General features: G+C 39.8%; 2 protein-coding genes across 2 annotated transcripts; both read right to left on the reverse strand.

Moving 5' to 3' along the window:
• Nucleotides 1–977: 977 nt before the first annotated feature.
• Nucleotides 978–2,943, reverse strand: LOC140951071 (uncharacterized). Its single transcript, XM_073400294.1, has 2 exons — nucleotides 2,101–2,943; nucleotides 978–1,557 (listed from the first exon to the last, which is right to left on the reverse strand). Exons 1-2 carry the CDS (start codon nucleotides 2,790–2,792, stop codon nucleotides 1,275–1,277), a joined length of 975 nt encoding a protein of 324 aa, XP_073256395.1. The 5' UTR covers nucleotides 2,793–2,943; the 3' UTR covers nucleotides 978–1,274.
• Nucleotides 2,944–9,298: 6,355 nt separating this feature from the next.
• LOC140950966 (somatostatin-like receptor F_48D10.1) lies at nucleotides 9,299–11,497 on the reverse strand (the record flags this gene model as incomplete). Its single annotated transcript, XM_073400181.1, has 2 exons — nucleotides 10,865–11,497; nucleotides 9,299–9,851 (listed from the first exon to the last, which is right to left on the reverse strand). Coding segments are annotated over exons 1-2 (993 nt in total), but the record flags the coding sequence as incomplete, so codon positions are not given.
• Nucleotides 11,498–11,859: the final 362 nt, after the last annotated feature.

Here is an 11,859-nt window from a genome sequence, read left to right on the forward strand (position 1 = left end):
TTCATTTAATAAATGTTGAGGTTTGAGGATTTCGAAAGAGTGAAAAATAATCTTGGTAAAAGAGGTTAACCGAGACAAGAGCTTGTATGTTTCGCTCAATGTAAAGTAGTCCGGCTGATTCCGGAGTACGGGAAAATTTGTGTTTGTGGAATCCGGAATCCTGGGCCTTGGAATCCGGAATACAGCTGTAGGAATCCGGAATCCCGCCAACAATTGGAAACCGGAAATCAAGTTCCTGTGACAAGGAATCCCGAATCCACAGTGTCCAATTCAGCAATCCAGCAATCCAGAATCGCAAACTGTCTTTGATAAGTCTCAACACGGGTGGCGTATCTGTTAAACAGTTAACAGATTCTGAACAGATACTAAAGTAATGGACAACAGCGTCACTCATTTCAGGACTTTCAGCTGTTTCAGTGACTGTACAATACAAAGCACGACAGGACAGTACCGTGTGTGAGCTGCACATGCAGTAGCTTTCATGTGAAAAGTCGAAACGTAGAACTTTCGTCTGAAAACTCAAAAGGAAACACCTTTGGTGTTCAGTAAACTTGTCCAGTGCGATCCATTACTCGATAGTAAACACACGGCGTTAACCATCCTAGGAGACCGAGGGGCAGATAGTGGGGGCTAGGGAAAGACTAAACGGGCGGAAAAATGTGGCACGAAGAAAAGTAAAGAACGGCGAGAAGAGCCCCTGGGGACAATGTCTTACCAGACCAGTTCCAAACGGTCGCCTCCGTTCTGGCTTCTGATTGGTGCCAAAAAAACACAAGTTTTCTGGTACCAATCAGAAGCCAGAACGGCGGCGACCGTTTGGAACTGGTCTGGCAAGACATTGTCCCCAGGGGCTCTTCTCGCCGTTCTTTACTTTTCTTCGTTCCATATATATTTTTCCGCCCGTTTAGACTTTCCCTCGCCCCCACTATCTGCCCCTGGGTCTCCGAGGGTGGGCGTTAACCAACTCTCAAGTACTTTCTACTGCGTGAAATTAAAGCAGGCCCCATCAATACCTTCTTCTCGATACTGAAGCCAACTTGAAGAGTTGGTGTGCGACAAAAAACTAAAGCAAAATGAAGGCGGAAACAATTTTAACTGTATTGAGCATTTGGCAGAATTTTATTCAGGTATACGTTTCAAGGAAATGGGCACAAACAGGGAACTTTGTCCAAACACAGAAGTAAAACTTGTACGTATTTAAAAAATTTAGAGAAGGGTAATAGCGTTTCAAACAAATTATAATAAAAACCTATTTTTCTTTTTGTGTTTAAAAACTATTTTGTAGGGCTATCTATATTTCTCGAGCGGTTAGAGCGAAAAAAAGGCAACACTTGCTTAAACGCCTTCCTGAAACGGCGGTATGTTAGAGTGTAGATAAATGGGTTGCAGCCGCTGTTTAGCATAGCCAGCACCGTGGTGGTGGTAAAGAAATTGTCAGAGAATGGACACGAGCCACTGGTGAACGTTAAACACATGATTCCAATGAAATGAGGAAGCCAGCAAAAAACGAAGGTTCCATTCACGACAGCTAGTGTTAACACCACTTTCATCTCTTTTCTGGAAGATAAAATACATATTAAAAATGCGATAATTGGCGGATGAAGGGTCGTAGAGTGAAACAGTCAGAGCGGTCATATAAAAGAGTAGGTTAGAAGTTTGGCCATTGTTTTCAGACTCTCAGCAACAGATACGCTTGAACTTGCAAACACTTGATACACTTGCAAACTGTCACGCCGAGACCACAACCTTTAATCACTGATTTCTTTGAGTTTCCTAATATAAAGCCTTTCTACGAGGTTTTATTTTCTTCTATATGATGATACAGTGGTCAGACTAAAGTAAAACTTGTTCAAACGTAACAAATATGCGCATCTGTGGCCAAATCGCAATCAGTCGCTGAAAAAAAGTCCTAATAATAGCGGCTTTGACAGAATTTATATTTCCACAATACGGCAAAGTCCGTGGTATAGAGGTAGGAGTTTTTAAAAGGCTTTTGGTATCTCTCTGGGATTAAGGCTAATTACCCTGTATCACAATATGTCACTATCAGCTTTTGTATTCAGTAGCAATTTTTAATATGAAAATGGATTAACAGCTCACCTTCGCTGTAAAACAGCTTCAGATTTCTCTTTGCTCTTCATCTTGACGGCCATCCATTCGCGCAGGCGTGCTAAGTCTCCGAGCGACGTTTGGTTATGTCTCGTGCCATGTTCTCCATTTTCCTCTGATGTGATTCCCAGCTCATGTCCACACAATTCCTCGCTTGTCCAAACGCTTCGGAGGCGATAAAGATTGGGATCTTCACGGAATATTTCGGGATTAACACGGGATATTGTGGAATTATTGCGTGTTTTTTGAAGAGAATTTCCGGGAACAATAGAATTCTTTCTTTTCTTTCTTTTAACCAGATCGATAAAGGACATTTTCTTGGACATTGCGCGGTTTGAAAAAGCAACTTTTGCTTCTTTTTCAGAAAAATCCAATCTCACCTCACTTCGTGGAGTTGTGCTTGCGTCCAACTTAATGGGATTTTCTGCTAACATTACTTTGTCTTTTGTTAATTTTAGATCATTCAAATAGTATTTTAAAGAGGTGCCATTTGAACTTATGGGGGCTGTCGTTTCTCCTTTAACGATATTGTCTGGAAAACAGTCGGTTTGCCTTATCGGTTTCCGTGTTGTCCTAACATCCGGGATACTGGGGCTGTAATGTGGTGTCACTTGTAGTGCAACCTCGATTTCACCAACGGTGATCGGGAGTGTCTCATGTGCCTGGTGACAAGCAACTTTCATGACGCTGGCATAGGAAACGATTGTCACAATCAGAGGTAACGCAAAGCATGTCACGCTCAGAAAGATTGTATATGCTTTGTTGTGCTCCCATTGAACTGTACAGATGAACTCGTAAGACAAATATATATACCTGAAAGAATTAGAGATAACTTGAGATCTACTTGAATATCAAACTTAACTTTTTGCGCTTCACTAGTTTTTCAAATTCCTGCCATTCGCCTCCTGTTTATAGACCACACCATTGACAAAGTTTTAAGCCACAATTTACTTTGTTAATGCAGTAAAAGCTCACACCGCACGTTACAGGGTGTCTGAGTAAGGCTGTAAGAAGAATGATCTTCAGATTTTTCGCCTTGCACTCAAATCAAGCAGCGAAATTTTAATGGTGTGTTCTTCGAGCTGAATTTTGATCTGGAATGACTCACCTAACTGTGGAGTGTAATCGCTAACTCATATAATTCACGCTGTAACCCCTCTCCCCTCCCCCCTCCCCTCCCCCGCCATAACTTTTATCCTTCTTTGAGATAGCTTCGTCCCCAGGGTCCCTCGTCTTCCCTTTTCTACGAGAATTAGAAGGCCTCGGTTAACAGTTAACCTTTTAAACCCTAATATATAAATATTTAAACGCTCCTTTGTTGTCTCTATACGTTTCTTGTGGAGGTAGTGGGGAGAAGTTGTTAAAGTATCAACCAGATTCATCTTGTGTCGTGTGTGATCATGTTCCTAATTCTCTTCACCCATTTGTTTTATGAAGCATTGATACTACAGGGGGAACTTTGATGATGATCACTCTTAAGGGGTTACAATCACGTGACCACCTGAGGTACAACCACGTGAAAAGGAAGCCATGTTGGTGGACAAAGCAAAAATTATTTTAATTATTACAGCTAAAAGAAATGCTTTTGTTCTCATCCGCCTACATCCGCCACTTGCGCAGTTCCCATAATGCGCCTTGTTTGTCCCCCACCGCCGCCCCACCCACGACCTTGAAAAAAACTTTGCGGGCTAATGGTCCTCAATTTCTCTTGCGACAACTTTAATACCCAGGAGAACGGTTATGTAAAATTTAGGAGGGCAAACAAAGTGTAAATAGCCCACGTTCAATTTAGTAAATTCTAACATGACTCCGAGGCTTTCTGGTCATACTTCTATATTTCGTTTGGTTTTCTTTGTGCTCAAGTCTCTACTGGGAATTGCGAGACAATAGAGTCATGAAAAATGTACAATTTTGACCCTAAAGCCTGGGAGTCATGTTAAAATTTTAATATATCGAAAATGGTCTATTATATATGACTCCGAGGCTTTCTGGGTCGTTTTTCTATATTTGGTTTGGTTTTCTTTGGGATGTTACCAAAACGAAGAACGGGCAACGGACAACGGGAAAAAAAATGGGAGCAAAGCAGAGAATTAGAAATGAGCTAGGGTTCAAGTTTGATTTTGTTTCCATTTTTTATTCGCCCATTCCTCGCTCCCCGCGTTCCCCGTCTTAGTAACATCTTTTTTCAGCTTTTTTTGGGCTCAAATCTCTTCTGGGAGTTGCGAGGACAATGGAGTCGTGAAAAATTTGTAATTTTGACCCTAAAGCCTGGGAGTCATGTTATAATTTTAGTATGTGGGTTGTTGAACAACAACATCTGCTTTTAGTCAGGAAAACGTAGAAAAGAAATTCGCGTTTATCTTACTTACGGAAGGATGTTTGATATTTTATAATAGGTCTTTTAGCGAAATGTCAAACAGGTGCAATAAACCAACAACAAATATTTGCCTTCGTTCCCTTTCCAGAATATTCAAAAACTTAAAAATGTCTTCTTTACTTTAAGTTCAATTTGCATCTTTAATGTTTGTTGAAATAATTGAGTGACGTTAGCAAAGCCATTGTACGTAGTGGTTTCTATCTGGCCTGCTATTTCATTTAAGAAAACATCGATGGTTTAACCATAAGTAATGAAAAGCTAAATAAAGAGGTTTAAAATACGATCTGATGTACTCGAACAGAAAGATTATGTGCGTAGAGGAATATAAACGAAAAAAGCCATGATTGTTGAAATAATTTTGTTGCTAGACAACGGGATAGTATCCTTTCCAAATGAAGCAGGCTTGCGTAATTTCAAGGACAGGATGCCGACTGCAAAAATGGACATTTATCAGAAATATCAACTTGAAAATATACTATCTTTGCCCTCTTTATCTCTTTCTCTCTATCTCTTTTTGACAGCCGTTTTTTGCATATTGCTAATGACGTCAGACGTCCGACCGACTTGACAAGCATTTAAAAAGGCAAATAACAGTTGTTAAAAAATTGCAAAACCAACGACGTTTTGGTTCTTCCGTCACTTTGGAAATGATGACATATGTCTGGTTTGAAAAAATTATTCATTTTTAACACTATCCCTAAATTTATCTAATTTCAAAAAAGGAAGGAAAAACTTACTTTGACCAACCAAAGGTCGGAAAAAGAGCCACGAGTAACGCTTGTGACCAAACATAGATTATAATACATTTGGCACGCGAAATCGTAAGGAAGGTTTGATGGTGTAGTGGATATACGATAGCCAACCAGCGATCCACGCTGATGGCGGATAAAGTTAACATCGAGGTGATGCAAAATAAAGAGTTTGTTATCCCACTTAGTGTGCATAAGACGTCTCCAAAAATCCACTTGTTGTGGAAAGCTGAGGTGGCTATTAGAGGCATACCAAGGATGGACTGCAATAGGTCTGCAACAGCCAGGTTAGCAAGGAAAATTCCCGTGACATCATGAAGTGAATGAGATCGGATTATTACGAACAATGTAAGACCATTTCCCACTGAACTGATAAAAACTATGCCAACCATTACTGCTCCAGTAACTGTGGAGATATCGACCAGCATGATGCATGATACTGACAGTTAAACCATGAATTCACATAAAAGCGAAAAAGTCATCACAGTGTGGCACGGTTTTGTTGGCGATACAGCCTGTTATTTCACGCTGGGGTCGGTAGCAACCAGCAGCTGGTCCTTAAATAAGCATCGATATCAGTTTTTCTTTTCTTTTTTAAATGGCTTTCTCTCCGTGTAGCTGAACTATTGACGGGGTCAAACGTTGCAGAATAATCAGCTCAACTTCTTTTAAGGGGAAGGTGGCAGCATTTAACTCCAAAAATTCGAAGTCATTATAGAATAAGGCAGGGCACTTTGCTCCCCATATACCGGTAAAACGGGAAGTTTTTCTCCAATGCGCAATAAAACACGTTCTCACAGAGTGGGGTTTCTGCTTGCTTGTGGCTATTTATGTTAGAAAAAGCTTCCTTTATTGGAATACTTCTGACGCCAGGTGCTTCCGTTTATCTAATTTTTCGCTTTACAACAACACCAGAAAAATTACTTAATTTTCGTCTACTGTCAAATTCATACACTGAAAATCGAGGTAAACCTTAGGAACATTTGATTGATAATTTGGAAAGAGCATTTTAGCATTTACTTTCAAATACGTTTGGCAAGAAGGGATGTAAGACCCATGTAAGACCCTGACGTAAATGAATAATTAACCGAAGTTATTCCTATTACGAACAAAGTTAATTTTCTATTGAAAGGATTTAAATTGGTTTTACGTGTTCCAAATTATCTTTTACAAAGAATAACATTATTATATTTGTTACCTCTTATCTTCCACAGAAAGCAGCGTGGCCTTTTAATTTATCTTTAAACGAAAAAACAGAAAAAACAAAACCATTAAAAGAAAGTGTCTGATCATCATTCCCTGACGCCTGATTTTCCTATGTTTAATTGAAAAGAAAACTACTGAAATCTATTTTAACAAATGACTAATTCAAGTTAGCGACTCAAAAACCGTCATTTATGGGGGTAAGTCGCCTCATAAAGATACGGTAAACGACAAATTTGCCTTTTCAAACTCACTTTCGTTCCCTCATAAAGGCATGCCCGATGAAAAACCCGTTTAAATCAACATAAGACAGGTAAAACATTTTTTTCCCAGTTGAAAAAGCGATCGGACAATTTTTTTTGCATCTTGAGTCTGCATAAACACTTGAAAAAATTAAATGCTTAAAAAGTTGGCAGCGGATATTTGAAAAGAAAAACACTAAGGAATATTTTATTCTTCATAAGCATTTGATCGTCTGATGACTTCTCCAAATATAAACTCTCAGTGTCTCCTTTCAGTTTTCTTCTTGTTATTTGTGTGTGTTTTTTGTTTGTTCAATTCATCTCTTTGGTTCGTCTTAAGTTTTCGGGTAAAATACTTGAAATATTCCAACAAGCTGTACAAATGATGTGTTGCATTCCAAATGATTTCCGACAACAATACTGAAAGCCAGTAATGCCGCTTTGCCATTCCCGGCTGAAAAATCGAAGCAATGTGTTGTTTATCAAAGGAACTAGCTATAGCCTCACTGGGCAATACTCCTCAGTGGGTTCTATTGTGCCAAATTCATAACTCAATCTAGAATACGACTTCCCTCCTCAGCCCCCCTTGTTTCCACGATATTGAGGTTAATTTTTAAACAGTTACGTATTTATATAATTCGTTACAATACAAATTATATAGAAAACCGGGTGCTCATTTATTTGGGATAGAATTAAGGCACAGAATACTAGCAAATGTTTACAGAAGTAATCAGTTTGTATTGGCTTTCAAAGTTGATTAGGGACTCTGTCTGCCGACAGAAATCTCGCGCTGGCCTACTTATTGCTAACTACTGAATAGACCTTGTCACGGTTTTCGACGCCATCTTGACGAGTAGGCAAACGCGTTAGAAATTACAGTGTTTGTATGAAAATCTAATGTCGAATAATTTCCGTAGAACAGCTGTTCTGAAAAAAATATGAATTGTAAACTAAAGCTTCACTCCTAAGGATTCTACTGAAAAAAAAACTGACGGCGTTACATGCGCTAGAAGACTTAGAACCACTTTTTAAAATTTTCTATACATTTGTCTGCAAGAAATTCCCGAGAAAAATTACAGACAAATATATGGAAAATCTAAAGCAAAATGTTTAAGTACAATCCTTCGCTTTGCAATTGATATTTTTTTCAGAATAGCCGTTTTACGGAAATTATTCGACATTGGATTCTCATATAAGCACTGTAATTTCTCACATGTTTGCCTACTCGTCAAGATGGCGTCGAAAACCGTGACAAGGTCTATAGTGAAATTTTATTCTAAAATTTAACAAAATTCTTCACATGTTATGATTGTTATCCTTGCGAAATCCCGCCTCTTCCTCCAGTGTTATTCCCGCGAAAACACGGCAGAACACGTTTAAAAGCTCTCCTAAACTTCCGGTATGTCAGAGTGTATATGAATGGGTTGCATCCGCTGTTCAGCATGGCCAAAGTAGTGGTGATTATAAAGAAATTGTCGGGGAACGGGCAAAAGCCTCCAGTAAATGTTAAACAAAACGCTCCAACCAAATGAGGCAGCCAGCAAAGAACGAAGGTACCGTTCACAATAAGAAGTATAAGGACTACTTTCATCTCCTTTCTAAAGAGAGAAGAAAAAAAAAACAGGAAAAGAGAAAGCAATCAAGACGCAAGCTCATCTTTTGTGTTCTCACTTCCGTTAAGTCGACAGTTGACTTCGTAGGAGCATCATTTCTGCCAGCTGGACAAAGGGAACGTGGACTCCTCAACTGTGGTGATGGATGGGCAAAACTGAATTAGGTTAAACTTAGGGCCTGTTTACATGGAGGTGGGGGACCCCAGGTAGGTGAGGTAACCCAGTTAGGTGGGGTAACCCCCCTGTCCATATAATCTCTCATATGATCACCCCACCTATCTAGACTTGCTACAAGTCGACCTCTTGGCGAGCGGAGCGAGCCTTGTTTAGCCGCGAAGCGGCCGACCGCGAGCGACCTTCGTACCGCGCTATATGAAATCCAACGAAGGACTTTTTTGAAAGTCTACCCACCTAACTTGTAAATGTAATCAAATTAAAATGAGAGATTATATGGACAGGCGGGTTACCTCACCTACCTGGGGTCCCCCACCTCCATGTAAACAGGCCCTGAATCAATTTTTACGACAACAAGTGTCACTTATAATTCTCGGGAATCACCTTCATTTGTTCTGCGGTGATAATTTTGTCAAATAAGACGCGTTTGTTTCATTTAAGGATGATAAGGATCCTTAATTGTTAAAAATATAGGCAACGACATTGTAAATACTGCGACCTATAATAAAACATGGACGCTCAATATTCTCACCTTCTACTTTGTCTATCCCCAATCTTCCGCTCAGCCATCCGTTCACGTACACGAGCCAAGTAACCAGGCAACTTGGTAGCCCTTGTTGGATAATCCATCTCCTTGTCTTCCTCTTGAGTTATCGTCAGTTTATTCTTTTGTGACATTTCTTTCGTCCAGCTATTCGTAACGGGTAAGTCCCCACTTACGGGTCTTACTCGAGGCAAACCCGAGGGACCAAAGCGTGTCCTCGCAGTGTGCCTGGGGGTTGTGTCATCTTTTCGCTTACATTTCGATTCTTCGGGATTATCAGTAAGAACAATGATAGTGGGATCTAAAGTACGGGGAATCCCGAATGTACCTGATCGGACTATTTCAGTCGATGGTAAAGGAACAACTGGTGCAACTGCGTTATTTCTTCGAAAACCTAGAAGCAAACCCGAGCACCCCACACTGGTAGCGGGCTGGACTTCCACGCTAGAGCCCGGATGCGGATCTGGTGACTGATGAATATCATCTTCTGGTCTGTTATCTTCCATGAAGCACGTGACGCTTTCCTCAAGTAAAATTGCTTCGCTGTTCTTGTCGTCATTCGCAGTAAAAGCGAGATTTTCTTCTACAGCTGCTTCTCTCTTCCCATCGGCCACCACCATCTCGCCAACATCCGGGTCACTTCCTGCTTTACTGAGTCTCCCAACTGTTGTCAGCGGTTTCTCGCGGGCCTGTTGACGAGCTACTTTCATGACACTGGAGTAACAGGCCACTGTGACGATCATGGGTCCTACAAAACACAAGCTCCACACAAATATGGTGTATGCTTTGTCGTGCTCCCATTGTACAGTGCAAATGAATTCATACGGCAAGTAGACGTACCTGAGAAAGAAGAGATACTCAGTCGGTTGATCTCTAAAAAAGTGTTATTTGATCAAACCGCAAAATTGCCTTAGAAGAGATCATTTTTTTAATATTTTATAAATTTTCAGAGAAGAAATTTTTCAGATCGGACATACTGCAAAAGAGTTTATTTGATCCGTAAAAAAATATACATAAAAACTCTTGGCGCCAGTTAGGTAAATGGACGGTATAGGCAGTGTTTAAGAAAACGCCGTTATCAGCCATTTTCAGTTTGCCGAACGCTTTTTTGGAAAGACCATTTATTGTGACCAGTTTCATGAATGCATACAGCTAACTAGAAAAACATTTTTCTTCTTAAAATGACCCACTAAGGAAGAGATCTGAAGGTCTAAAGATTTCTTAAACCGCACTCTAAGTTAGACTTCGTTTAAATAACCGACCCTTAAACTCTTCACGTACACATTTTCACACATTTTTACATTTACACATTTTTAAATCTGGCTGCAAGGAATTCTTCAAATAATATACACTCGGCATCCGTGGAAGGCAGGCTAACTTAATTTATATACTTTTTATTATTTATTCATTATTTAATACTATATGTACATCTGTTTTATAACATGTATTCTATTTATTGTTTACACCAACTATGCGCACATCGAACCAGCAAACAACATTTTATACCTTTCTACTGTGCACGAAACTTCAAAACATCTTGGATTTTTGGTCAAATTAAAGTTTGTAAAAAAGATGGCGACAATGTCAAAAATGTTGTCGAGTGGACGCAAAAGCGCTAGCCTGCGAGAGCATCCGGTTTTTTCGGCTCAAGTCTCTAGTTCCTTGAGCCGAAAAAACCGGATGCTCTCGCAGGATACAGAAGCTCGATCTGCACTACAAAAGCTAACAAAAACTGCAAAACAAAACGAAACATTCAACAATGTGAAAAACGATGTTGAACAATGATAAACAACAACAAGGAGCAATGAACAATGTTCAACAATGTTGAACAATGTTCATCGTGAAAAACATACCTTGACCACCCAAGTACTGGCAGAAGTGCAGCAAAAAACGCCATAAGCCACAGGCAGACCACAACCATTTTTGACCTTCTCATGGAAAGCCATGTGGGGTACTCTAGTGGATGGACTATGGCCAAATATCGATCCACTGACACGGCAGTAAGGGTCAGAACAGAAGTAATACAAAACAAGGAATTAGTCGCTCCACTGATGATGCACAAAATCTCTCCAAAAACCCACTCTTCGTAAAATGCCGAAGTTGCTATCAAAGGCATCCCTATAACCGATTGCAAAAGATCTGCAACTGCAAGATTTGCCAGAAACAGGCCCGTAACATCACGTAACGGATCATAACGATAGAACACGAATAAAGTAAGACAATTTCCTACCGCACCGGTGATTATTATCGCGATTATTATCACACCTGTCACGAGTGCGATATCCAACGACATCTTGAAGGTAAACCTTGAGTTCTTACCTCACGAATGCAAATTACATGCGGTTTTTTTCTGCATGGAAGGAAAGGTACTGCAGTTACAAGGTCTTCAAAACATCTGGTGTGGTACAATAATTTCCAAAAATAAGCGAAGTCGCACGTTCACTCTCCTGTATGTACTGTTCAGTTCTTCTTTTACAGTTCAATACTGAATTATTATGCATTTTTCTTCTTTCTCGCTACTTTTTCTATATATATATATATATATTTTTTTTTTTCACCATACTGAGCATGTTCGTGTTGCTGTTTGAACAAAGGAAGACTTACTTTCGCGTCCAACAAGCTAAAAAAAAAAAAGCTAAAACCAGGAGCTCAACCGAGAACCAAAACGTTACAAATGTCGATTTTCTTTAAAAACTCTGCTATTTTCCAACAATTTTCAAAAAATTGTGCCGTGTTAAACCGCGACGGTAAATTGCCTCTTCAAGCCGAGGGAACATTTGCTGAGTTTCCCATATCTGATCTAAAACGAATCCGGCTTTACTTAACACTAACTTGGACGCCCTTTCTT

Source organism: Porites lutea, chromosome 10 (genome assembly GCF_958299795.1).
Source record: "Porites lutea chromosome 10, jaPorLute2.1, whole genome shotgun sequence".
NCBI lineage: Eukaryota > Metazoa > Cnidaria > Anthozoa > Scleractinia > Poritidae > Porites > Porites lutea.

Coding starts and splice junctions, on each gene's coding strand:
- LOC140951071 (XM_073400294.1), bottom strand. CDS start 2,792: ATGAAAGTTGCTTGTCACCAGGCACATGAGACACTCCCGATCACCGTT. Junction 1,558..2,100: donor GAAGCTGTTTTACAGCGAAG/GTGAGCTGTTAA, acceptor TTTATCTTCCAG/AAAAGAGATGAAAGTGGTGT.